This window comes from Fusarium oxysporum, chromosome 2, assembly GCF_000149955.1.
Source record: "Fusarium oxysporum f. sp. lycopersici 4287 chromosome 2, whole genome shotgun sequence".
NCBI classification, from domain to species: domain Eukaryota; kingdom Fungi; phylum Ascomycota; class Sordariomycetes; order Hypocreales; family Nectriaceae; genus Fusarium; species Fusarium oxysporum.
Window position 1 is genome coordinate 5,301,298 of NC_030987.1, and position 27,657 is coordinate 5,328,954.

Here is a 27,657-nt window from a genome sequence, read left to right on the forward strand (position 1 = left end):
GGCTTTAAAGCTCTAACCCCAGGGTAGCTAACTCGAAATGCAACATCTTTCATTTGTGCTTCTTTGAGCTTTCCCTCATATATGCTTGACTGTTTCGAAAATACCCTTGGCTCAGTGTACGGCTCGAATTGAACTGCACTGTCTTCGCCTTTGTTTTTAATCGTGCTTCTGAACAGCTTCACTACAGTATAAAAAAGTCAGCCACAGGAAGCCAGTATTGTCCCGGCTCTCGTGCCAGGATTCGAACTGTAGCTCAGTATGATCGGCGCCGGAGCAAATTTCGGGCAACGGAGCCTGTATCGCAGCGGACAGGGAGCAGCGCGTAGATATCTTTGCTAGAGACCGAGGAGAGGTTGAGAAAGGCTCGAAATAAACTTGGCCAAGTTCTTGGCCTGGAAGAGTGTCGGGGTTAGGGAGCTTGAGCGAGTCGACCAATGCGTTCAACTGCGGGCGAGCTGATTTAGAGATGTGACGTTTCTCATCGAAATGCCGCCCGACACGACCATCGCCGGCCGCAAGCGCATAGTCACACAGCGTGCAGATAATCGCCTGCTCCAGTAAATTGAAGTGGAGACGAAGCTTCTTCTGCTTAGAGTATTGATCTAAGCTGAGTGGAATCTTTCAATGAGATTGACGGAATCCATTCATTGTATATATGGTATAGGTCAGTTGTTCGTATGAGTTGACACGGGCCAAATGGGAAACGGCAAATGGAAAATGGTTTCAATGGACTTAACAAGGGTGGCACGGTCCAGCGCGACGCGAGAACGGGCCGTTTCGCGTTTGACGTCGAGAATCAAAAACAGGAACGGGCCCCGTTCCGAGATGGAGTTTCTCAGTTAATTCTAGATTATGTGATTGGTCTAAAATTCGGAATGGACCCCGTTCCTGTTGTGAGACCCAATGTCTAACCCAATGTCTTACCCTAACCTTCTATAAGATATCCCCCTTATGTATCTTTGCGAGCTCTGCGAGCTATATTAGAATCTCTGCGAGCTTTGCGAGCTGTATTATAATATATATAAGCTTTATAAAGACTAGATAATAGCCCTTTGGGCTATTATAGAGATACAGAGACCTCTTTATAGAGGTTAGGGTCTAGGTCAGGGTCAGGCTTTGGGTCAGGCTTTGGGTCAGGCTTTGGGTCAGGCTTTGGGTCAAGGTCAGGGTCAAGGTCAGGGTCAGGGATAGGTTAAGAACCTTCTAGAGAGATAAGCCAAGGGATAGGGTCAAGGTCAGGGCCAGGGATAGGTTAAGATAGAATTCTAGAAATCTCTCTCATAATATATAATATCCTTTTTTTCCTTTTTTCCTTATTTCTTTATACTTAGCCTTTTTTTTATCTCTTTATACCTATCTTTTATTTTATAGCTATTTATCTAGCTTATCCCTCTTTTATCTAGCTTATCTTTTTCTTATCTTATCTCTCTTTATCTTATTTCTCTTTATCTTATCTTCCTTACCTTTTACCTTAACTACCTTATATCCTTTTTATCTCCCTTCTTTCTACTAAGAGCTAGAAGCTTCAAGAAGAATATCTAGGTTTTATAGGATTTAGGCTTAAAATAGCCTTTATTTCCTTTATCTAGCTCTATCTCTTTTAGCAGAAAATCTAGCAGTAAGTAGTATAAAAAAAGGAGAGATTTCTAGCTGTCTAGTTGCCTTAGGTAGCTATGGCTCCTATAGTCTATCCTTTTCAGCTAGGTAGCTATAAGGATAGGCTAAAGAAGAGGCTTAAAGCTAGGCTGCAAGCTAAGCTACAAGCTAAGCTGGAAAATAGGGAAATAGCTGCCTGGCTAATTGCTATAAAGCAGGATGTTAGGGGGTTAATATCCCTAAGCCTAGGAAGCCTAGAGATTATAGCCTGGATAAAAACCTCCTTTTTGCAGGTCTCTAGGCAACTCCCTAGGCTCGAGGCTAAGTTAAAAGCTAAGCTAAAAGCCAAGCCCTTACAGCCTTCTTTTAACTATCAGGCTAAGCTTAAAAAGGCTAGGCTTCTTAGTTATCAGGGTAATAGAGGCAGGCCTTTTATAAAACCACTTTTTGCCACCTCTAGCTTCCTTATTACTAGGAAAAATAGCCCTATTCAGCCTCTTCAGCCTCTTCAGCCTCTGCCTCTTCAGTTTCTTCAGCCTTTTCCTTCTTACCTTAGCTTTCAGACTAGGCCTAAGAAGGCTAGCTTCCTTGCTAATAGAAGTCTTAGAAATGTGCCGTTTATAAAAACACTTCTTTGCTATCTCTAGGCCTCTTTCTAGCTAGGAAAATAGCCTCTTTCCCTTTTCTATAGCTATTATTTCCTTTTTCTTTAAGGGTTAAAAGAGTTTACTTATAAAAGTCTTTTTCTTATTCTTATTTTTCTCTTTATAGCTATATCTTAGTTAGAGGAAAACACCAGGGCAATGTCACGGCGCAAGACCAGACCAGGTTACCCTAGACCGATAGGCCAAGTGGATCTCAATTACGTGGCGATACGTTATCGCAGAAGTTCTTGACCGACCGCCAGATAGCTCCCGAACGTAGCTCCTCGAGCTACGTCTTGTCAGTAGAGCCTGACCTGCCGGCAGTGCCTATCTGTTGAATACTGGTGAAAATGAGACCGGCTAACGGCCAGAGAGCTGTCTCAGCACTGTAACAACCTCTTAGATAGGTCATTACTGAACAGATAGAAATAGGGTTCCAACCCAACTATCGGACAGAGAGTGGAATACACACAATAGACCCCTATATCTGACACTATCTGTAGCAATAGAACCTATCCGCCTAAAGCGTTCCCTGTTCACCTGTATTCCCGAGCCTGACCCGTGACAGGCAAAGATAGCTTAGATAGTTAATACTAACCCTATCCTAACCGTAAACCAGACTCTGAGATTACTGAAGCCCTTAGAAGCAGGCTTTTTTACTCTATTAAGCCCCCTAGCTTGCCCTGTAGCTCCTGTGGGGCTATAGCGGCCTTAGGCCATGAAGATACCTGTAAAGGTGCTAGCAGAAGGTGGATTGCAAGGCATGATAAGATCGTAGGGGCCTTCTATAGAGCCCTTAGCAGCCAGCCTTCCCCAGAGGTAGAAAAAGAGCCCCTAGTGAGTAAGGAGACTAGCCTACGCGCTGACCTAGCCGTCACCTTAGGAACAAGCCGGTACTTCTATGATATCCAGATTGTTGCTATTTCTAAGGATTCGGCAAGGGAGGACCCTTATAGCACCCTTACAGAGGCTGCAGAGGAAAAACGCCGGAAATATAGGTCTGACCTTAACCCGGACTAGGGCTATCTCAGCAGCTTCTATAGCCAAAGAGATCCCTGCAGGCCTAGCTAGGTCAGTCTGGAATACCTCTAGAAGGTCTTCCTAGACCTCTTATAGGCTATTTTAGCCCTATATCCCTCACTTTAGCTTTCCCTAGCTATATCTCCCTTTATTAGCTTTTCTAGCTATATCTCTCTCCTAGCTTATCTTAGCTATATCTCTCTTTATTACCTTTTTAGGCTATATCTCTTATCTTAGCCTATTTTCCTATTTATCTCCTTTTATTCCTCTTTTTATCTCTCTTTTTATCTCTCTCTTTACCTCTGTTTTTATCTCCTTTATTTCCTATTTTTACTTATATTCTTATTTCCTTATTATCTTCTTTTAGAAAAATCTCTACTCCTTCTTATTAGCTAAATCTTAGTTAGAGAAAATCAACAAGGCAAAGATAGCTTAGATAGTTAATACTAACCCTATCCTAGCCCTAACCATTTTATCACAATCCAGTGGTCAAGGTTTATAGTCTTACAAGTTTTTACAAAGATTATATGACGTCTTATAGGCAAACTGGAGTTCGTCGGTTACCCCAGATTTAGTTCGTCGGCTGCCCCATGTCATGCTAGCGTCCTTTCATTTCCCACCAAAATTAGTTCGTCGGTTGCCAAACGACGCGGAGGATGTCGTTACTAGGTTTTGTATAGAAAATGAAATAAATAAATTTTTTTTAAAAATATGAATTAGTATAATTAACTAGTTATACTAAGTATATAAATATTCTTGTAAGATTTTTAGCTATTTCATTTATGAGTTAGAACTCTATAGGGTAGGCTGTTTTTATACTATACAGTATAGTGGCTCACTCGCTTGTCTGGCTCACCCGCTTATCATATACATTATTTTAAAGTTTAGTAATTTTAATATAATTTAACTTTATACCTTAAGTATAATTATAAGAAGGTATAAATCGAATAAAGAATAGTATGGAAAAGGAAAAATATATATATAAGAAGAAAAACTCTTAGTTTAGTTTGCCTATTCTCCGGTGTTGGGCAGCAACTCTTTACAGCCCGATTTGAAAGATGCCTTGTGTCAGCCTAACAACTCACACATAACACCACGGCCTTAAACAACACAACAACAACTCACGCGATTCAGGTCCGAGCGCAGCCCGCAAAGCTATCTCCACTGGCTCCCTTCCTGAACCCAATTTCAGAAAGCAACTGGTCCTTCGCCTAACAAGAATAAGCTTGCATTCTCCTAGACGACTTCATCTCAGTTTGTCACAATGGATGACCTGAGCTGCAACGGACTTAACGCGACGGAGTGCCTTCTACGCGTCACCGTCAGTATCCTGGAGCAACTAAAGGAGGATAGCAGCGCCTTCAACTGGGACCCGGCCAGCTTTGTGGTGACCCTCGTCATCGGTATCATCGCAGCTGCTTTTGCTTTCTTTGCCATCATTCAAGGGTTCCTGGCTGCCGGCCCAGGCAGACATAAATGCAGCAAATACGCTATTGGTACCTGGGCTCGTCTCTCCAAGCGTAATTTCGACTGGTCTGAGTTGCGTTATCGTTCGGTCACTCAAACCCCTGTCATCACAGTCACATCCCTGCTCCGCAAAATGGAAATGAGCACATCCTATCGCATTCAGTGGAGGGCAGATAGACCTGAACTGTTACATTTATTAAAACTCAAACACGTCCAAAAATCACCCGAAGATTATTTCCCTGCAACATGGCTTCGCCTCTTAACTTACACCAAACTCCATCATCCAGAGTTGTGGTACGAGAATCTACAAGGAACAGACTACTTGCCCTCCGACTTGGCAGCCGCCCCTGCGTATTCCACAATCGCTGATTTAATAATCGTTACATCAATCGCTGGTGGCAAAATGCAACTCAACTTGACTAACCCTGATATGGCAAGGGAGGCTTCTATTCGAGGCAAATATATGACTATCAATTTTCGAGAGCATCCCCTCCTAGGCCTGTATGCTGCAATTGACGAAGCTCGTCTGGACTGGGGTGACCCAGACGTACTTAATACCTGGGAATACCGTCGCCCATCTGCAGAGATGCTGTTCGTCAAAATAGCATATAGTCAAGGTTTAATACCTTGTATGCAAGATCTCCGTCGTGGTTTCGGATTAAATACCCCCTTGGGCACCGACTCCTGGGTTGAATACTCATTCAAGTTCTCGTCAGAACTTTTGATCAATGACATATTTAAATCTAGCTGCAGCTGTGGATCAAGGAGTACCGCCCAACAGGATGCTATCAGTGATGATGGAGAGATGATTTTCGAATGGTGTCAAGCTAGGAAAGACTATAAACTCGATATCACTGGTTGGTTGTCCAAAGCTCTTCATCTTAACGACGGAGGTATATCAATACTCGCAGCTGCGGCACCACCATTCTTGAACATCAACCTCTTCCCAAGCCAATTGTTTGAGCTGGAAGATAAGTTTCTGTTTCTGATGATCCTCAGTCGCCGTTGCATGAAAGCGGATGTCTCTATGAGCCAAGACATTGTACCAGAGACGAGTGCTATTCCAGGAGTTAAAAGCCAGATGTTTTCGGTTTTCTCAGTCAACAAGGAGCTATGGTATGAGTCATGTAAGTTTATTACTGCGTTGGGAAGGCCAGAGCAGTTTCTTGCAGCTCACAAGCTTTTCATGATTGACCGCACTCGAGACAGTCAGAAGAACGACGTACTGGATGAAATCGCTAGAATTGACAAATGGGTCAAGGAAAACTCGCTAAATAAGGTAATGGTCTGTCGGATTATGGCCCTTGCTCTCACCGCGGCAGTGTGTAAGTGTATGTACCATGGAAACCAGCGAGTACGATGCTGGCCAACCGAGTGCGACATTGCGCGAGAAGAGCGAAGAGAGCTAGACGAGATGATTAACGACAAGGGTGAAATTACCCCAATTCCTTATCAGCCATCACGGATCTGGTTTCTCTCCAGGTTCAGAAACTACGGAAATATGAAGAAAATCACGACTTTAGAGGGGCATCAGTGGACAAGTACTTTACCGTGGCTTGCCTTTCTCCCACCACAGGTACCGAGAAGCCCTTCAGATTCCTGGAATATATGGAGCACGTTACGAAGCTCTGGGAGAAGGACGGGGACGACTTCAAGTATCCCACCGATCAAGTCCAGCATTACCTGGATGATCTTCTTATCTACCGCGCCACCTTGATCTGCATGTGGATTTCACAGGCTGCAGACAACAGCCATATTCTCACCAATCCTTACTACTACAAGCTTATTCCTGTGATTTGATTGTATGTGGACGGAAACTCTTTATGGCACGAAAGGTAGTGGTGCACTGCAACCTTTCCCGGACTCGCTGCCCCGTTTCAGCAGGTGGATAAAACGAATCCCGGTTTTTTTTTTTGTTTTTCATGTGACGAGATTGGCACGGCTTGCAGACTTGGTATGCAGCGAAGAAGCAAGGGTTGTTAATAGTGCACATGCAAATACACGCAACCTCATGTAGCTCCAGGGTGAAAATGGGCTATCTAAATCTTGGGCAGTCTGGAGATACCGGGGGAAAAGCAGAGGGAGGCGCACAACGGTCAAAGAGAATATGTGGCGTCAACAGCCTCGTCTACTAGATGTTCATTAAGAAGGGGTTGTAATAGACATATAACATACGTCCATCAGATACTCTGCGCAACCCTGAACTAATTATCCGACCTCATTGCCATATTAAGATTTAAAGCAGCAAGCCCTTGTCTCTTTAAATATTTCTAATTAAGATATTATATTAACGTGTTTGATAAGCGAGTTGACCAGACAAGCGAGTTGACCAAAAATCCCTCAACTTTTATTATTACCATTTGATTAAATACTTCTCAACAACCTAATATGACACAGCCTTCAAATGAAGCTAGAATCCTTCTTGCCCTTCAGGCCCTTCAAAATAACCCAAAACTAAGCATCTGGCGCGCTGCAAGTATATATACGGTTAGATACGGTACCCTCCGTAACCGAAAGAATGGCATGTAATCGCGGTGCGATTCTATCCTAAACTTACAGAGACTATCTAATCTAGAAGAGAAGATAATAGTCTAATTTATTCTTAACCTAGATTCACGAGGATTTCCCTTATAACTGCGTTTTATAGAAGAAATAGCTAATTCTCTGCTTATAGACTGCAATATATTACCTCGGCAAGCATTAGGCTTATAACTTTATAAAGTAATAACCAGAGCTAAAAATATATTTATATCAGAGATATAACTATTAGAGAGCTAAATATAAAGATCTAACTATTATTTATGGCTAGTTTAGGCTTATATAGAATATAATTATAAAGTATAGTATCTAATTAGATAATATCTAGAACTTTAATAAGACTGGCTTTATAATAGGCGTTATTATAGCCGGAATGGTTATTATAGGTTCAGAAAGGCAAGGAAGGCCAAAATCAGTGCAACCTAGAAATCAGGAATGTATTACAGTAATCCAGGCAATTAATGCAAAAGGTCAATTAATCGCGCCGTTTATTATTAGTACAGGCTAATATTATCTTGCAAATTAGTACTAAGAATATGACCTCCTAGGCGATTAGGTTATTATAATAAGCTAAAATAGATAAATAAATAACAAGCTAGGTCTTAAGTGGCTAAAGCACTTTAATTAGTCTATAAGTAACTAATTAACTAGTCCCTATTATCTTCTGATCCTTAATGGCTATAAAAGCTATTACTCTGCCGATTTTAAGAGATATTATAAGGAGAATAAGATTATTACGCTTTGTATGCCTGCCTATACATCTTATCTACTCTAGCCTCTTGATGTTAGGTGCTTTGGGCCGCTGAAACAGGCTTATGGTTAAGAAATAGAGCATTTGATTAGATGCTCTGTAACCTATATTTCTAAGACTAAGTTCTTTTCTGCCTTTTATACTGCATTTAAAGCCGCTTTTACAGAAAGCAATATCCAGGGAGGTTTTAGAGGAGCTAGGCTTGCTCCTTTTAACCTGGAAAATGTAATCTTAAAGCTTGATATGCAGCTATGGACTCTAACGCCTCCTCAGGAGGCTATTAAACCTTCGACCCTATGGGTTTCAAAGACTCTAAAGACAGCTATTAAGGCCTAATCTTAATCTAAATACCTTAAAAAATAAATCAGGAAGCATAAGAGCAGCTCCCCAGAGTTAATAGTTAAAGCTTTAAAGTCTAGTACTAAAGCAATAAAGGCAGCTTTATATTGGCTAGCCTTAGTAGAGGCTAGGTTAAAGGATCTTAAATAAGCAAATAAGATACTAAGCCGGCGCCGAAGGTCAAAAAGGACCAGATTACAGAAAGGAGGGGCAATGACTATACAGGAAGCATTGCAAGTAATTAATCAGATGGATGTTGATGCGCAGGTAGTGGCTGAATCATCTAGAAATGGTGCTCGAGGAAGGTCGGATCGCCTAGGTGGTCGGCGTTGTGGTATATGCAGTAAGGCCAGGCATAATGCAAGGACCTATCAGGTAGTAATTGAGATATCTAGGGAAGAGTATAGTGAGTGATTTTAATTGATTAGATAGTTTATAGTGGTTTTATGGTGATTTTTATTTAGATAGTTAAGATTTTTGGATAACTTACTTGTCTGGTTAACTTGCTTATTAAATATATTAGTCTATTTAATTTATTCTTTCTGACTATATATTTATATAATGCTATAAGGGAAGGTGCATGCTGTGATAAAAGACTAAAAGTTAACTAGTTTAATTACTAGTGATTAAGCTGCCTTTTATATTAGTATATAAGGAGTATAGGCTGCCTCTAGTAGCTATAATAGGTCTTCCGGGCTTGCAAGCCTCTATATCCTTATAATTTAATTCTTTTTCTTATTAATAACTTAAACTTTATTTTCTTTAATAGTATTAAATTTATTAATTTATTTTTAATAAACTTTTATTAATATTAAATATAAATAATATATATAATAAGTAAGTAGACTAGATAAGTAAGTAAACTAAATATCTAAACCTTCTAAATAAATATTATAATAGAAATATAACAGATAATCTATTTAATTAAATTTAATTACTATACTTATTACCAGAGGCCTTAATACCCTCCTGATAGGTCCTTGCATTATATCCGGTCTTACTATAAGTTCTATAACGCCGAACCCTCGGTTACGCCAAACTTCCTTAACTACCACGTCTCGATGATTCAGCTAATACTTATATATCTATATCTATCTAATTAGTTAGATCCTAACCTTCCTGTATAGTTATACTCCCTCTATTCTGCAGGCAGGTCCTTTTTGCCCTATGCTGCTGGCTAAGTATCTTATTTACCTCTCGAAGATTATATATCTTAGCTTATAATAAGGTATTCTTATGTATTATTATTATTATTCCCTTTGCAAGAGACTTTAAAGCTCCTAGAATTAACTTTAGGGAGCTGCTTTTATATCTTCTAATTTGTCTTTAAAGATATTTAGACTAAGATTTAGCCTTAAGTATAGTCTGTGGGGTCTTAGGTACCTAAGGGGTTAAGGGGTTAGTAACCTCCTTGGCAGGCGTTAGAGTCTATAGCTGCATATTAAGCTTAGAGATTATATATTCTAGGTTAAAAGGAACTAGTCTAGCTCCTCTAAAACCTCTTTTAATATTTTCCTTAATTATAGTAGCTTAAAAAGCATTATAAAAGGCTAGAAAGAATTTAGTCTTAGAAATATAGGTAATAGACCTTCTAATTAAATAGTCTATTTCTTAATTATATGCCTTTTTTAGCAGCCTAAAGCACCTAATATTAAGGGGCTAAAGGAGGTAAGAAGAATAAGGTGATATATAAAGTGTAATTATATTATTCTCCTTATAATATATTTTAAAGTTAGTTAAATAGTGGCTTTTATGGCTATTAAGGATTAGAAGATAATAACTATTAACTAATTAGTTAGTTATATATTAATTAAAGTATTTTAGCTACTTAAGGCCTATCTTATTATCTATCTAACTATTTTAGGTTATAGTAATAGCCTAAGTGGCCAGAAGGTTACTTTCTTAGTACTAATTAGTAAGGTAATATTAGCTTATAACTATAATAAATAGATTAATTACCTGGCCTTTTATATTAATTGCTTAGATTACTATAACTTATTCCTGATTTCTAGGCTATATTAATTTTAGTCTTCTTTGCCTCTCTAAGCCAGTAATAACTATACTGCTTAAAATTATGCCTATTATAAAGCCAGTCTTATTAAAGTTCTACATATTATCTAATTAGATATTATACTTTATAATTATATTTTATATAAGCCTAAACTAATTGCAAATAATAGTTAGATCTTTATATTTAGCCCTCTAGTAGTTATATCTCTAATAAAAATATATCTTAAGCTCTTTATATCGCTTAATAAAATTAGAGGCCTAGTACTTGCTAATAGGTAATATATTATAATTAGCAAGTAATTAGTTAGCTATTTCTTTAATACTATATAGTTACAGGGGAAATCCTTGCAAATCTAGGTTAAGGATAAATTAAATAATAGCTTATTCCTCTAGATTAGATAGTTTTTATAACTTAGGTATAGTATTATATTAAGATAAAATGCTATAGGTTTAGCGCCAGAGTGAACTATAAGAGGCCTGGTATATCTTAGCTGCGCAATAGAGACCTAATTCTGGGTTATTTTAATAGGCCTAAAGTGCAAAAATGATATTTGCCTCTTTATTTAATTAAGATATAATTAATGGTTAAAGATTAATTAATTAAATAGAAATGTTATAGGGTGAGGGATTTTTAGTCCACTTACTTGTCTGGTCTACTTGCTTATCATGTATGTTAACTCATGAGTTAACTTATAAACTCCATAACGGCGTTTCCGGCGTCTGATTGGCCTGCTCTATAATCTAATCTAATCTAACGTCCCCTACCCGTGAGTGCAACATACCAGCGAGTGCAACATGATACTGTATAGCTAAAAATAAACTACCCTAGATACTTCAAGTCTACTAAAATATTATTTTGCCTTTTAAAAGTATTATTTTTTATTTTAGTATATATAAAAGTAGATATAAGCTTTTTTTTTATATATTTAAACTAATTGGTTAATAAGATATAGGGAGGTATATAGTACTAATATGCTTTTTCTCTATAATGTCACAAATAAGCATGGAAACCGTTTTTAAAAATTATATTTAATAGCTAATAATATAATCACAATATGTATAAGGTTTTTTCTGTTTTGAGCTAGACGCGGAATTCTGAGAATTATTTGTAAATCTGGATTTAAGGTATAAACATGAATGTTGCGTACCCTGGTTTGTTGCACTCACGGGTGGGAGACGTTAATCTATCGCAACCCCTCTATATTCAGAATTGTCACATCCAATAGACCAGAGGGTCATACATTTGATCAAACGGGATGGACGGTCTTCCAGCAGTGCAGGCAGGCTGTTCAGACCGGCAGCCCGGAAGTTTAGTATCACCTATGTCTCCCAAAAAGCAAGTTCTTCAACACAACGGCCCCGGAGGACCAATTCATCTTATGTATAAGAAATCGACCTGTTTCCACTCATTAGATAGAGAAATCAAGGGCTTCTATTCCTATGATCGAGATCCATCAGAAATTGACGAGAATCTTAGAGTAAAAAAAAAAAAAAGTCTTCCGAGTAGCTACGGCAGTTTCTAGGCGACTTATCGGCAGACTCTTCATCGCCTCGATCCATTATCTATGTTGAGACAGTGTGGCTAAGGCGGTCCGACCTCCTGGTGGCTGGGATGTAGATACTATTTAAGGAGCTGTGCTCCTCTCAGGCACATGTAACTTAGAACTAACAACAACACAATCAACCCGTTTTTGCTTTAACAATAAGATAACAATCACTACTAAGCCGACGGATACAGGGCTTAAGATTTGGCAGCTATCGCAGCGTGGCTATCTTCTGCGGTGGACTTGGCATATACCTGGCTCAAAATATGGGCCTATAGGCGTTGAATTCCGCCGCGGCCGGCCCAAGACGACATCATCACCTACAAAGATAGCTGACTTGAACCCAACTCAAGCCGTCGTTGCTGCCCTAGTCAGCAAGCTGCCAGCCGGGATATATCACGTCTATCTTGATAATCTCTTCTCGGCGCCTGACCTTTTTGTCGTTTTGAGACATCTATGGATTGGGGCTACAGGAACTGCCGGACGAACTGTGGCCTCTATAGCCAGCTCGTCAAGCTTAAGGGAGTTGATAAGACAGGCAAGTCAGGCCTTGCTTGGGGCGAATTGAAGGCTTGGCCTACAGTAGATAATTTAGTATCAGAAAACAACCCTAGGAAAATGCCTACTAATATATCCTTAGGTCAATCAAATAGCATGGAAAGATAATGCTTTGGTCCTATTCCTTAGCACTGTTTATAGGGGTCATGAGTTAACTGAACGTCTTCGTTATCGGCCTATAACAACAGCCCCATATGCACAGCCGATCAAGCAGAAATTCGGCAATAAGGGTGAGTTGAAGCTGCTGATACCGTCTGTTGCTGCCGACTATAACGACCTTATGAATGGGGTCGATATTAGTGATCATCATCGTAGCAACAACACCACAGAACACCGGCAGAGACGAGGACCGGCTAGGGCTCTTGCATGGTCTTTCCTCCTAACAACAGCTGTTGCGAATAGCTTCCTTTTGCAGAAGCTAGGGCAGCCAGCTTGTAGGGCCTATAAGGCTCAAAGTCAGTGGCAGCAGCGCCTTGTTAATGATATCTTCAATACGTATGGCAAGACGGGCACTTCAAGACAAAGATATCGTGCTGAAGACGAAGTTAGGCCGGCAGAGCAGCATAAACATGTCAATAGGAAGAAACAAGGGCGTTGTCTAGGATGTCAGGGCATTCAAATTGACCCTCAATCCCGCAGCTCTCAAAAGGGCCGAAAAAACGGGCTCCGTTGAATACGGCATCTGGCGATAGCCTCAACCGCAGGGCCACACGCAGGAAGGTCGGCAGTAATACGCAGTGGGGTTGTGACTGTTGTGATGTAGCTATTTGTAAACGGCCTGAATGTTGGTACTTTTATCATAGGCAAGAAATGCCTGTGGAGGAAGTACCATAATTTTACTAAATTATAATTGGATGATATCCCTGTCGATCCCCTACATGCAATGTATTTGTGCCTTATGACTGTCAAGGAGTATGTGCGGGGAAGTACCACTAGTTTGAGTCATTTTGATTGGTCGTAGACCCTTGTCGTGACCTTGTTGGAGGGCTGTGCCGCTCAAAGGGATAGTATCTGTCAGACATTACGTGTATTCGGTCGATTGATGCAGATTCGTGTATTCATGTTGCGTTGTGTGCAAGTTCTGCCCCTTGAACGTTCTACCATTTGAGTGCGTAATCTTAAAGTATCCGTGCTTACACGTGACACCCCAGCACCTGTTTCACAAAACTCAGCTTCGTGATAAGCGATAAGAGCAAACAAGTTAACCCCGCAACCCCGTTTTAGTAAACGACTTAACTTGAATCGCCCAGCGAATAATACCTCGTCCAGAATATCTATAGGCACATGGTATAATCTGCGTACCTGGTGTTGAGAACCTGGTTTTGCGTGAGCTCGTGTAACCATCCAGCCTGCCGTGCACTGACTCAAACTAGTGCCAGTCTAACGGAGCCGAGGCAGGGTTCGCGGAGCTATCTAACGTTCCGACGTCAAGCCACAAGTGCTAGCGCTCAAGCACGGTTCTCCTCATAAATCAGCTGTGGCGAGGCCTATTGGATTAGCTTCCCCCAGACCCGGTTCTCGGGTCTCTCCGCGTCAGCACCGGGTAAGTTGCCGCGTCTCTCGTCTCCAGACATTAAACAAAGCACTCAAGAGTGTAGAACTGCGGCCAACCTGACTTCTTGGGCGTGCTACCAGCTGAAGGCCGTTTGAATCAGCTGTCCGCCATTGACGATGAGCTGAGGCACAGTGCCTTCCTATTCGGCGCTGCTGCGACAGTTTGAGTGGGAAGCATTGGTCGAAGTCCATTGCCTCGGACACGAGGCTGGAGATAGAACGCCACAATTAATTACTCTCCTCGAATCCTGACAGCTTGATCCGCACGCCAAAACCGGTCTAGAGACACCAGCAACGCCACACAAACGCATCGGAATTACCCCTAACTTAATAAATTTCTACGTAATACCCAACCCGGGTACCAGCCGCAGACTGTCGTTTAAATATGTAAAAACGCCAACTATTCCCGAGAAACACTTGGGATGTTGCCTCTCGACTCTCGACTCAAAAATGAATATATTTATTCCAAGCTCGTACTTGACGCCCCTGTCATGAATTCAACGGACAGCAGCATTGTGGGTGCATACCCGCCATCACCCGGCGTGGTACCAAACTTCACGAATCCTGAATCAATCGCTTCCCGTGTTGTCCTCGCAGCAGCCCTTTCCCCGGTATTTACGATTCCCATTGTTCTGTTGCGGCTATATACTAGTCGTTTTATCATCAAATGTTGGCACCTGGATGATTGTAAGTCCCCATCTAGTGAAGGCACGAAGGGCTTGCTAACGCAGTGGCAGTCTCTATTATAATTTCGCTGGTAATTGATACATTCCCAGAGTTGTCACCTAAAGGCGCTAATAGGTCGATCCCTAGATTTTTGCCATGGGATACTCCATCATTAATATCGTGCGTAGGTCTATCCTCTGAATTGAGAGCTGTTTGAACCAGGGCTAACAATGCTTGCAGAGACGAGAAACGGGGTCGGAGTTCATATGTGGGACGTGCCTCTTTCTAGCTTTAACAGATTCATGATGGTATGGCCCTAAATTCTCATCGTTGATGGACATTTCTTCTAATAAGACTTGGTAACTAGCTAGGGGCGATTCCTGGCGCAATAACGTACAACCTATCTACTCTTTTCACCAAAGTTTCCATTCTTCATTTCTATTTGCGCTTCTCACAGGACAGAGCATTCAAATTGGCCACATATTTTGTCATGTTCGTCGTCGTGGGGAACAATTTCCCGGCAGCATTCGCATTCTTGTACATGTGCCGTCCTATCCCACGGTATTGGGATTACACCAGGCCAGGTTCATGTCTGGATGTGGGCAGTGCTTTCATCACTTGTGCTGTCTTGAACTCTGTCACCGATATCGTCATCCTATGCCTACCTATCTGGTTGTTGCGGCCACTTCGAATGCGGAGACTCCAAAAGCTAGGCGTGACACTGGTCCTGATGGCCGGCGGGTTGTAGGTTCTCAGTCCCTGCTGCGCCTCCCCCCGTATCACACCTCCTGGGGGCTTGGTTTTTCGAGCGAGCAACAGAGCTGACGTGTGGCAGCGTGTGCGCCGTGAGTCTTATCAGATTGGCGTCTATTCCATCTGGACTTCACAACCCCGACGTCACGTGGCGATATGTCGTCAATTTAATCTGGTGGTAAAGTCAATGCCCAAGCCACTTGCTCAGCAGTATTCCTAACCGGAAGGAAACAGTATTGTTGAAATGTATGCTGGAATAATCTGCGCCTGTCTGCCTTGCTTGAGAGCATTTTTCAAACGTTACTTCCCGAATCTGTTCCGAATCCGGCACAACACCGAGGCACGGCTCTCCGCTATTCCGAGCTTCGTCCACCATCCGCAACAACCAGGAGAGCTCCATGTAAGCACCAATAGGAGGCTATGGTGGAGGAGAAGCACAATCTCAAAGGCGACGACAAGTCATACATCGAGCATGGAAGCCTGTAATCCAAACAGCGTGCCGCTGATTGAGACAGAACTTCATGGCCCAGAGAAGGCTCTTCTGCGAGACCGAGCCGAGGAAGAAGGGTTCCCCTAAATGGGGTCACCATAAAAGGATGCTGAGTCTTAGGTATCAAGGATAGTTAGGGTTGACAAAATTTTGGCACAATCGTATTGGGTGGAGGATAAAGGCGCCCGCGTCGGCGGTGTGCTGTATTTGTGGTTAGATGATGTTCTCTTCCAGGGTACAGAGGAAGGGCCTAAAAGTGTTATCCTGCTAAGACAGTAATAGCCGCTATAAAAAAGCAAAGAAACTAGGGTTAGTAACTTCCCTATCTAAATTATATAAGTAACTTTCTTAGTACCTTTTCTTATATTTCTAGCTATCTTAAAGCCCAACTATGACGTGGATGATAAGCTTATGCACCAAACAAGTACGTGCACCAAAAATTACTACCCTTATCTCCTAAGAGGTCATAAGGCTACCGTCGCAGGGTAGGCATAATCTTCACTGCCTCAGGAAATAACTGCATTAGTAATCTAGCAATATGCTTTAACTCTGCGGGATGGAATACCTCGCACGAGAGACAACAAAACTCAAGAACAATCAATCAACACATTTGCTGCTGCTCAACACATTTACGTTAACCCTTAAAGACCGCTAAGTGCGACACCATGATATTGATATTTCTTTAAACCATACCAAGTCTTGGCGGTATTTACCATACCAATACTAACTCATACCAGACCATTCCGATCACTGCTCTCACCCAATACGCAATCAAAAAGCCGCCAACAAGTGCCTGAGCCATGGTTCCATTATGTCCTTTGACGTGTCCGTGATGTGGCTCAGTTCGCCGTGGTGCGTGGTTTATGGCGGAAACTTACGATCATATGTCCGAGAAATCATAGAAGCCATAACTGGTCCCTTAGATACAGCAAGTGAACAACGCGAAATATGGCCTTTATATTTTATCACATTCTACTGAGAATTACTCGAATTTCAACAGCAAGTCGCTATCAAAAGATCATTCATGCCTTACCTTCCTCCAAGTAATTCAACCAGTCACCGCAATGCCTTCGCCTCGAGTACGCCTGTAGCATACTTTGGGGTACCGTAATAGGTAGCATCGCCGGTCTACTATTGATAGTTATTATTTTGTACGCACATCATTCAAAGTTTTTGCGGTCTATATCCATGTTAATAATTCTAGCTTTATCATAAAATTACGATATCTTATCTATCTCTAGCTCCTCAACAACACAAGCCCATCAGAAAAATACGGAATAGTAAAGGGGTTAAAAAAACAGGCAACATGGACTATAACGAAGCCTAGTTCAATTAAAGTCTGGTAAGTTCCAACTTAAAAGCAGATATTTTCCAACCCGTACTAATAGCAGTATAGTGCAATATGCATCGAAGTTCTTAGGGACCAGGAGGATGTCCGACGATTAAAATATAACCATGTCTTCCATACGGGTTGCATTGACTCCTGGTTCCAGAGACACCATGTCGACTGCCTGTTATGCAAATTAATATTCATTCCAGACAGGCGCAGCGATCCTAAAGACGTTCCTTAGGCGGGGTTTCATCAGCGAGGGACGATATATAAAGGTGTTAGGGTTCTAGTGATCGAAAGATATAGAGATCGAACCTTTGAGGGGTCGTTAAAAGTCTGCAAAATACTCGACAGGAAGCCTTCCTTTTACAAATGACGATAAATTTTGACTATGCGTTTAAGCTCTTGATTTCTAAGTGAATGACTGAAGTTAGTCTGTTTTATACCTCCTTGGATCGGATCGTATTCGTCAGCCATTACGAAGCTTTCCTCACGATCTGCTTCATCCAAGTTTTGATCCCACTTGTCCATATAGCCCGTTTGTCAGAGCGGACTTGGTGAGATTATGTAACGGAAGCCCTTCAAAGTCGATGAATTGACGAGGTCATGATACGAGGGGGGAGGTGCTTGGCATGTGGTGCGATGAGTTGGACATTGGCCCGTTGTCGATGCGACAGACACTGTGCTACTCAATTGACCCTAGTCCTACATACCAAAATCAACTTTAGTAGAGTTCAACTCTCTCCTGTAAAACACTTTCCTTGGCACCCGCTGTTAGCGCTCTGCTAGGGCAAAGAATTTTTACAGGCCAAAATGGCAATAAAAGCAACTGTGGGACCAACGGGGCCTTAACAGCTGCTAGAAGAAAGGGATTCAGAGAGTTGACCTTTCTTCGTGACGAGTGTCTTCAACGACACTGAGCTTCGCAAGCTCTTGACATCGCCCCCGGGCGCCATTTCATATGTGGTATTTGCGACTTCTTCTCACCTCGACATTTCGGCTTCGCGAGCCTGCGATATCCCGGCCTCTGTGCCCCTCGACTTCCCGTACGACCGACTTCTGCAGCCTCGGCTGCCCAGACGACATTCGCAGCATCCTGCTGCTTGACATCGAGGGTCATCGCACCCTCACTCTCACTTTCGCCTGCAGTTCAACGCTGCCTCGACCGACTACTTCAGCTTTAGCTGCCCGAACAACACAAGCAGCCGCCGGCTGCTCGACTTTCTGGGCCCCCTATTGCCCTCGGCGGCTAATAGGCGGACGGGTACCCGTCCTTCTAAAATGGGACGGGTCCCGTCCCAATTGCCATATTCAGTCTAGCCCTCTCCGCTATCGGATTGCCTCCCGCTGTGTAATTCCACTATCTCGAGTGGTTTTACTTGAAGTCCTATTAACCTGCTATGTTTTTTTCAAAGCAAGTCGATGACTTTGATTTAAACAGCCTTGATGTATTTAAGTGATATATCCACTCTAATAAACTCTACTAGAACTACGGCTGAACTATAATATAACTTTCTTCCTGTTTTGCGGCAGAATACAAGGCTTCTTGTTTATCGATATCCCGCTAAGCTATCTTCCAAAGCTCGCCTATGCCTCTTCTGCTTGTAAATAGTTATCTATTCTCGGTCTCCTCAGCTACCTATGCTTTAATGCAATCAGTCTCTGCTTTGTCCTAGTCTAAGTAAGCCATTATCTCTTCTTTAGTCTACTCTCTTAGGCCCGTCGAGGTTTTGCAGTACCTCCCTATCTGCTTATAATTAAGGCACCAGCCGTAGCTCGCTTTTAGGTATCCTAAAGGCAAGCCTATTGCTTTTTGATACTGGCGATTACTAAGCCAGGTTCCCGGTGGCTGGGCCTTATACCAGTCCTCTCTTGACTTGACGTATCTCTGGTGGATGGCTCGTGGATCTTTATACCTTAGATGTGTAGTTGGGTTTGAAGCTGGGTCTTCTGAGGTTAGTAGTGATGACACCAGCGGCCTATACACAGATGGTGCAGGTGACAGATATCGAGGTTCTGGAGTCGTCATAGGTCGGTCTACCTGCTCTGTTTTAATGGTTAACTGGCATGGCAGATCTTGATAAGTTAATTCAGGCTTAAACTCGAAATTTTCTAAAGTCGTGATTGGTTGCCACTGTATTTCGTCGAATATTTCTATCGCTGGTGGCCTTGGTTCCTCCGGGACCGTGAAGGGTACACACTGAAAATCTTCCGAACACGCCTGCGGCTGGTCTGAAGACACGACTGGCAATGCTCTTAGTTCTGAATACCGTAGTGGACACTCCTTCGAGTTCCTCGCGTGACTTAGTATATGGCATTTGCTGCATAAAGGAGGGTTTTGTACCGGCCTTATGTTCTCGATGACTTCGAAGCCACTAAGTTCTCTTCACATGAGATAACGGCAAAGACGAACTCGCAGCCACTGCATTGACTTGCTGGCAGGGTTCTAAGAGGGGTCGTTGATTATCGTTCCGAGTCAAGTGCCAGTGCAGATAGAAATCTTCGAGCTGTAGTACCTGGTCTTAAACTAATAAACCCTCCAGCTTATAAGCGCAGGGTAGCCCTTATAATCTTAAGAAAGAACTAGTATAAGCTGATAGAGGAGCAGAGTCTTTATGTAATAAAAGCTTTTATTGCTGCTTAACTTTTTGCAAAGCTTTATAAGACACCTAACCATATACTGCACTATAGAGGGTATAGGAGAGCTTAATAGGGGTCTTAATCTTCTGCTTAGCTTAGTTTAACTTTAGCTCTGCTAGTTAATTTAGTAATATATACTTAATTAATTACTAAGCTTTAAATAAGTCTAAAGTAAATACTTTAAGATAGCTCTTAAGCAGCTAGTATATGCCTTTAACCCTTAAAGTAATAATATTATTAAAGTAGGGGTATTAATTAACCTATGCCTTTACCAGCTTCTCTTTATTTTATTTTTTTTAAGTTTATAAGTTAGCCTTAAAAGCTATATCTAAGCATCTCCAAAGTCTAATATAATTTAAACATTTCTTGCCCCTCAGCAGGCAAAGCTTCATTAAGTCAATATCATCATAGTTAGCTGCCTCAATTGCAGCCTGAACCTAGCTGCGTATAACCCAGCTGGAGAGCCTTGCTCTTCAGTTGGCCCTAATCTTCTTCCTGCAACCCACTTCAAAGCTCTTTCGCCGACCCCTGCAGCACGCTTGAATCATCCACCGCGCTTCCACAGTAAGCGATCCGATCCGACGTCCCCTTCTGATCGCAACCGCTAACAGCATCATAGCTTCACTATCACGATGCCTGTCAGAAGAAGCCTGCAGGCACCTGATCCCGACAGGTGTTATCTGACGAAAGGTCACAATGTGACCCGTAAAATCGAGCAAGCTACTAGCTTCTCTTTATATTAGTTAAGCTAGTTTATCTTAATATATTTAACTTCTTTAATATAATCTAGGAGATACTTCTTTTTAAACTTAGATACTTATTTATAGAAAGTCTATTTATTTAGTAACTTAATAATTAAATGCTAATAGCTATAAAACTTATTCTAAGCCTCTATTCCTAGGTTATCCCCTTAAGTCTAGTATATAAATCTTAGCTAATAGTAGTAGAGAACTGCCTTATTAGCATACCAGAGATATAGCAGTAGCCTTAACGATGGGAAGTAAGTATAAATAGTATTTATATATACTAGGCAGCGATTAGTTAAGATAATAGAGGGATGCCTAATCCTATGGTTTTTATATAATAATTAGAATTAATTTAATGCCTAAAAATAGTCTTCTTTATATTCCCTACTTAGAAAAGTAAATATAATATAGAATAAATATTAATAAGAGTTAATACTAATTAAGTCTAAAAGTAATATACTATATTTATTAGTTTTATATATATAGTCTAAGATTAAGATATCTGGATATGCCTATAGGTATGCCATTAACTCGGGATATAGAACAGCTTTGACTTAACTGTCTAGACTAGTTTAAAATTAACTCTAAAATCCTTCTCTAAATATCTAATTAGTAAGTATATTAATGCTGCTTTATCCTTAATATACTTCTTATCTAGCATCTATAATACGATTATAGATATCCTGTTGTATTGCTATCGTATCGGTGTTCTGCTGCATATACGTTCTAATTTCTTTAGGGGCTATCCCAGCGTTGGCAAGGCCAGTCAGTTGAGATAGGTGCTCCTTAGATAGTGTTTAAAGTACTGGGTAGGCGGTGGTATCTTGGCTTGGTTTATGGTTATATAGTAAGAATCAGCTATTAGAACGGTGCTGCAGAGTCTAGGTACTCCTATTATTATTTTTCTTTGCTAGTATAAAGAACTTACAGCCTATTATTTAAGTTATTATCTTATGTTAGCATTCTCTGGAAACGATTAGATAGTTACGGCGATAATTATATATATGTGATTATCCTCCTGCTGGTTTTCTCCTTAGTTAACCTTCTAGTTATAAACGCATAGCCCCTGGTTGCTGCCCAGGCGTTAATTGCCTCGAATAGCGCCTCCTGTGACTTATACTTGCCTTCAGGAGGGAGATAGTTACCAGGAAACGGTGTTAGACTTTGAGATTGGTTGACGTTTATAGCGAAGTAGTTGTCGTTAGCCTGTAATCTCGATATGATTAGCAGCGAGTGCAGTAGAACGCGATATTCGAGATGGCGCGAGAGGGAGACCGATAGCGGAGTGAGCTATACCAGATATGGTAATTAGGACGGGACTCGTCCTATTTTAGAAGGATGGGTACCTGTCCGCCTATTGACCGCCTGGGTAGTTGGAGGGAGGGCACGGACCAAATATTCTTGTTTTAACCCAAACTCTTAAAAGATCCAAAAGGGGAAGGTGCACGGGCCGCAAAAGTTGGTATTGGGCCCATTACCAGTGGTAATTGGTACAGTAGGCTCCAAGTTTTCAGGGGTCCAGGGTCCCTGCGGTCATGGGCCCGGTTCCCCGAGACCTGGCTAAGCTAGACAGGGGCTCAGTTTTGCTAACATTCATTGTCCAATCAGCCGACTGATTGATCGGAGCAGCTCCGGCTATCCTTGCAAGCTTCAGGGGGCTTGGTCCTTGTGATTTCCTGAGTGGAGAATAACGGTAATTCAGTGGCGGCCTGGCTCTTTGAGGTTTGATTCTCAGGTGGGTTGCAACAAAATCCGCACACCAAAGCCCAGTGACAGAAATATGTAAGTCGTTATAGCATTGGTGCTAGGCAGAAAGATGGTGGACATTTCTGTCACTGTCCAGTTTTCCAGTAGGCACTGTAAAATGTGCCGATCATTTTGAGACCCCCTAATACTGTACGTATGACATTGATCACCAGCTCACTGATTGGCTGGTAGAGTTTCGGAGTGTCTGCTCCGACTCTGCTCTGTCATGTTTTCTTAGACAGGCGTTGCAGTCGGGTGTGTGAACCTGAGACCGTATGTATAGGGCTCAAGGGTCAGAAATTCCTCATTTATTCTCAGTAATCCAATGGGAGATCTTCCGCTGTGGCAAATGATAACTATCTGACTGCGGAATTTGACTTTCCAGATCATTGAGGACTATGCTACATGCCCTTACGAGCCACTTACCCCACTACATACGTTGGCAAGATGTCATTCTTGATTTGGTGAAACAGCATGTCCTACCCCCCGGGCTGAAAGAAAACGTGGCTGATAATCTCATACAAAATCTATGCCTGGGCCCGGCTAAGTTTTTCTACACCCACTAGCCTACCTCGGAGCCAAGTGTCTGTTATCTTTACAATACAGCTCCCCCAAATTACTGCATGGTGGCAAAGCAGGAATCTGCATCCCCCGATGCCCAATACCCATGTGTCTCAAATGCCGAATCTGAAATCTCTGCTGACCTCCTTGGCTATCTGCCTTCCGTTTGACATTCTCGGAATGTACGATGCCAAAGATATCGCCTAACATGGACTCTTGTGTATCCGAATCCATGCGTGAGGACGAGACTGCACGGTATGTTTATCGCATCACACACTATCGCATTACCGTACTTATTAGCCATGGCGCCTGACAGTTACGATGAGTTGCTGCGCGCAAACTGTCGATCCATCTGTCAGGTCACCAGTGCGGGGCTCGACAAGTCTCCAAATTTGGTTCTCACAAGTCTTGCTCAGCTTGCAACCTGTCAAACCAAGACTGAGCGCTCACTCATATCGTTGTTTGACGAGTCCAAACAGTATATTATCGCTGAGGCAACCCCATCGACCTCTCTCTTATCCGAGTCATCGCAAGAGAACAATGGAGATGGACTCTGGCTTTGCGGAACACACATCCCACGCACCGATGGGGTCTGCCACTATACCTTATGCTCTACTGAGGTGACCTCAGCGGAGCTGCCCATTGTCATTGTCCAGGACTTGGCCATAGATCCAAGATTTGCCTCGAGTCTGTATTGCCGCTCTGGTAGCTTGGCCAGGTTCTACGCTGCCGTACCTATACGAACACCTCGGGGTATCAACATCGGAGTCTTGTGTGTCATCAATTCTACGCCTGGTGCTGAATGGAAAGATGAATATTCAAAGGTTTTACGAGGCTTGTCACAGACTATTATGGACCATCTCGAAGGCAGTCTAATTAAGAATACCCTCAAACGTAGCATAGCAATGGGCCGGGGCTTCCAAAAGTTCACCAACAGAAAAATGCTCCCAGATGAGTGTATATCTTCAATCTCAAAGACAAATCCAGACGCCTACAACCCTCATAATTGGAACAACAACCAGAACAATTCTAACATTCGACAAGCCCATGGTAATCCTTCCTCCAGCACGGAAACAACGCCATTGGAAATCCCTAAACCTCAATGCCAGAAACTTTTGTCTTCAAACCCATACTTAAGAGCGTCCCTCATCGTTAAAGAAGTTCTTCAAGTTGATCATTGTTCCTTCTTCAGCGTAGATTCTCGCGAGCTGCATATTATCCGCTCCTCAGAAACAGAGAGCAAGTCCGATATTTCACTGGATGGGCTACCCCTTTGCCCAAGCGCTTATCACAGTGACAGCGGGAAGCAGAGTTCAAATACCCAGCTTCAACTCCCCTGCCAATTACTTGGATCCTCCAACAACTCAACTTCAAGCACGACTAAAGACGGTGGTGATATCTCGCAGGTCTTCCTATCCCATATGCTCCAACAGTACCCAGAAGGATGCATATTTGACATGGACTTATGCCATGTCAGTGGATTGACCAGTAATTATACAGCAGACGCAAATCTCCCGCGTTCAAAGAATAACAATGAAACGCTGGGGCCTGCATACGAGCAGCGAGAGCTTCTGCAGGCTTTCCCCGGAGCCTGTAATATCACATTTATTCCTATTTGGGACCCCCTGAAAGGCATGGTTTCTATTGGTGGCTTCGCATATTCAAAAGCACCTCGATATCAGTCCGACAAAGGCAGCGAACTCCCCTTCTTCAGGGCTCTTGGAACACTAGCAGCATCAGAGGCTTGTCAGATAGAGACCTTGGCGGCTGATAAGGCCAAATCTGACGTTCTTGGGTCGATATCTCATGAACTGCGCTCCCCGCTTCATGGAATCATGCTAGGCCTCGAGCTACTCAACGACTCGGGTTTAGATGCGGCGCAACAAAATATAGCTCACTTGATGGAAACATGTTGTCAAACACTTTTGGACACAACAGAGCATTTGCTTGATTACTCCAAGGTGAACCAACCTGTCGAGACAGATGCTTCACATGACGGCGTTTCTAGGGAAGTAGATCCACCTCAGCCCTTGAGTCAAACTGTTCGTCTGGACCAGATTGCAGAGGATGTGGTGGAAAGCGTTTATGCCGGTCACATTTACCAACATACATCAGTGGAGAACATCCTCAGCCCGCCTAAAAGTCACCTCGACACCAATTTCAAACCTATAAAACGGTTGGTCCCTATGCAGGCTGTAGAGATCAACCATTCAAGACAAAATAATATCGGACGTGAGGGCCCAGATGGAGATGTACACGTGTTTTTGCTCTATGATCCACGGTGTCGGTGGAGTTTTCAAACGCACCCTGGTGCAGTACGTCGAATTATAATGAACCTGTTCGGAAACTCGCTCAAGTATACCTCCCGGGGTGTTATCAAGGTCACCGTCACCCAAACTCAGCTAGACGACGCACCAAATCAACGAATGATCACCTTGACTGTCGAAGACACTGGGCGTGGAATTAGCCAGGATTTTCTTCGGAACAGCATCTTCATCCCCTTCTCTCAGGAAGACCAACTATCTAGTGGAACAGGATTAGGACTAAGTTTTGTCCAGAGAATCACATCCCAACTTGGTGGTAATGTTTCGATCACCAGTCAAGTTGGCGTTGGGACCAGAGTTACGGTGTCTTTACCCATGTTGATAGACACCAGCTCTACAGCAACTGACTTGTTACCGCGTGAGCTGCCAGACCGGCAGAGCACATGTCATGGTTTACGCATGCGACTGGTCAGCCCTATCCAAAACGCTGGAGCCGCTCCTCATCAAGAGGCATTGTCTTTCAACACTCTGATAAGCGATCTATGCTGCGAACATCTCGGTATGATAATGGATACGGGATCAGATGTTGAAAAAGCGGCCCCGGATGTTCTTATTGTGAAGAACAATGCAACAGGCGACCTATTAGCGTCAGCCACCCCATGGCCAGAAGTACCACTGTTGGTAGTGTGTAACAACGCGTTTGTGGTGCATAAATACGAATCAGTATATGGATCCGCTGGACGGACAAGACTTCAAGATTTTATTGCTCAGCCGTAAGTTCTCAGCTTCATGTTATGGCCTCTCTTTCTAACTTGATCCCAGACTAAGTCCAAAGAAACTGGAAAGGGCAGTCTCAAGGGCCATCAACCTTTCGGCTGAATCTGACGAGAGTCCACCCAAACTAGTGGAAATGCCATTGCCTACGCCATCAGACACAGCTTCTTGTAGTCAGCCACCAACCCCCGCCCCTTCGTCTATGGAGAGCCTATTCGATGGATCTATTCCAGCTGAAGACTATTTCCAGGTCCCACAGTTCTTATTAGTTGAGGATAATCCGATTAATCTCAAAATGTTGACCTGCTTCATGAAGAAGTTGCAGAAGCCATACTACACTGCAATGAACGGCGAAGAAGCTGTCTCTGCATACAAAAAGGTCAATGGGCAATTCAAGTACATTCTGATGGATATTTCAATGCCAGTCATGGATGGTCTTGAGGCCACCCGCCAAATACGCGCATTCGAACAATTCAATAAGATCACCGCATCGACGATATTCGCCATCACTGGGCTAGGGTCTGAGAGTGCACGAGAAGAGGCAACCCGCAGCGGCGTGGACTGTTTTATTACGAAGCCTGTTAAACTGCGTGAGCTGGAAGAAATGTTGAGTAGTCAAGGAGTTACGATATAGCAAACCGAAGATTCTTAGACATAATTGAATTTAAGACAGCCATTTCTTTTCTTACAAAGCAAATCTGTTAACCTAATCTATTTTATAAGGAATTAGGGATTTATTCTATGTTAGACATTAACCTAGGCTCTTGCATCCCATAAAAATTGAAATCTTGTTGGTTCACTGTCCTGTCACAGAGTGGAAATCGCTAGTAGTGTTAGAGAAAGGAAGAGCAGGGAAGGATGCTCAATCGTCGAGCCCTGATCTGCAATGCAGCTGTCTTAATTCCAGCTCGAGTAACCGTAATCACAGGTCAACCCTTCGTAAGGACTTCACAATCACTGGTCCAACCAACCCATGCTGTTGCCAATCCATAGCAGTGTACAGTGGAGGTGCAGCTGGGCCAACACCGTTTGTCTTGACATAATCAACTCTTGCCTTTACCGCGTTGAACAAGGTAGATGCAACCTCGATTCTTATCAAGTTAGAGCCCGAAACAAGGAAGCTTGATATATCAATTTGAGGGTCAAAAATGTCAATCGCTTGCAGCTGCGTGCCGTTGATCCAAGCTCTCATCGTGTTAAGCACAGGACCAAACTGTAACACCGTGATGGTATCTTTGCTTGGAATGCGAAGTTGAAAGTTTGCGGTGTATGTCCCGACCCCCGATGCGTTCTGTACTACAGGAATCTGAGACCACGGCTGTAGGGTTGTCTGGGTGCCGAGATGAAGCATCTTCTTTGCAGATGTCGACTTTGTCTCGTCAGGACCAGGCACCCAGGACTCAAGCGTTAGGTTCCACTTTCCGATGTCGACGTTGAGGAGTTTCTTTTTCTCGCTATCTTTAAGGGCGGGAATCCGCTTCGTCCGCCCATTAGACAAGGTCAAGGAGGCTTCTTGAGCATCGGCTACCACGACAGAAATCCCGTCTTTGGTATCAGGGCTGTAGGAAGCATGAATGATATTATCGGAATGCAAGAGGACGTGGGTCTTGAACTTTGCGGTGTTAATGGCGATAAATGCTGTCTGGCCTTTCTCCAGAGACATCTG

At 42.7% G+C, this 27,657-nt stretch overlaps 5 protein-coding genes across 5 annotated transcripts; 3 read left to right on the forward strand and 2 right to left on the reverse strand.

The window, feature by feature from the left end:
• Positions 1-4,524: 4,524 nt before the first annotated feature.
• Positions 4,525-6,527, forward strand: FOXG_15926 (uncharacterized protein; the record flags this gene model as incomplete). Its single annotated transcript, XM_018396025.1, has 2 exons — positions 4,525-6,157; positions 6,235-6,527. 2 exons carry the CDS (start codon positions 4,525-4,527, stop codon positions 6,525-6,527), a joined length of 1,926 nt encoding a protein of 641 aa, XP_018256566.1.
• A 7,985-nt stretch (positions 6,528-14,512) lies between these two features.
• On the forward strand, positions 14,513-16,017 carry FOXG_22269 (uncharacterized protein; the record flags this gene model as incomplete). Its single annotated transcript, XM_018402670.1, has 7 exons — positions 14,513-14,708; positions 14,759-14,778; positions 14,835-14,871; positions 14,928-14,995; positions 15,055-15,431; positions 15,523-15,618; positions 15,675-16,017. The coding sequence occupies 7 exons, from the start codon at positions 14,513-14,515 to the stop codon at positions 16,015-16,017; spliced, it is 1,137 nt and encodes a 378-aa protein (XP_018256567.1).
• Positions 16,018-16,639: 622 nt separating this feature from the next.
• Positions 16,640-16,732, reverse strand: FOXG_22270 (uncharacterized protein; the record flags this gene model as incomplete). The annotated part of the gene is made up of 1 exon (XM_018402671.1): positions 16,640-16,732. One exon carries the CDS (start codon positions 16,730-16,732, stop codon positions 16,640-16,642), a length of 93 nt encoding a protein of 30 aa, XP_018256568.1.
• Positions 16,733-23,255: 6,523 nt separating this feature from the next.
• Positions 23,256-26,625, forward strand: FOXG_15927 (uncharacterized protein; the record flags this gene model as incomplete). The annotated part of the gene is made up of 2 exons (XM_018396026.1): positions 23,256-25,990; positions 26,040-26,625. 2 exons carry the CDS (start codon positions 23,256-23,258, stop codon positions 26,623-26,625), a joined length of 3,321 nt encoding a protein of 1,106 aa, XP_018256569.1.
• Positions 26,626-26,913: 288 nt separating this feature from the next.
• Positions 26,914-27,654, reverse strand: FOXG_15928 (uncharacterized protein; the record flags this gene model as incomplete). The annotated part of the gene is made up of 1 exon (XM_018396027.1): positions 26,914-27,654. One exon carries the CDS (start codon positions 27,652-27,654, stop codon positions 26,914-26,916), a length of 741 nt encoding a protein of 246 aa, XP_018256570.1.
• Between the last annotated feature and the right edge of the window lie 3 nt (positions 27,655-27,657).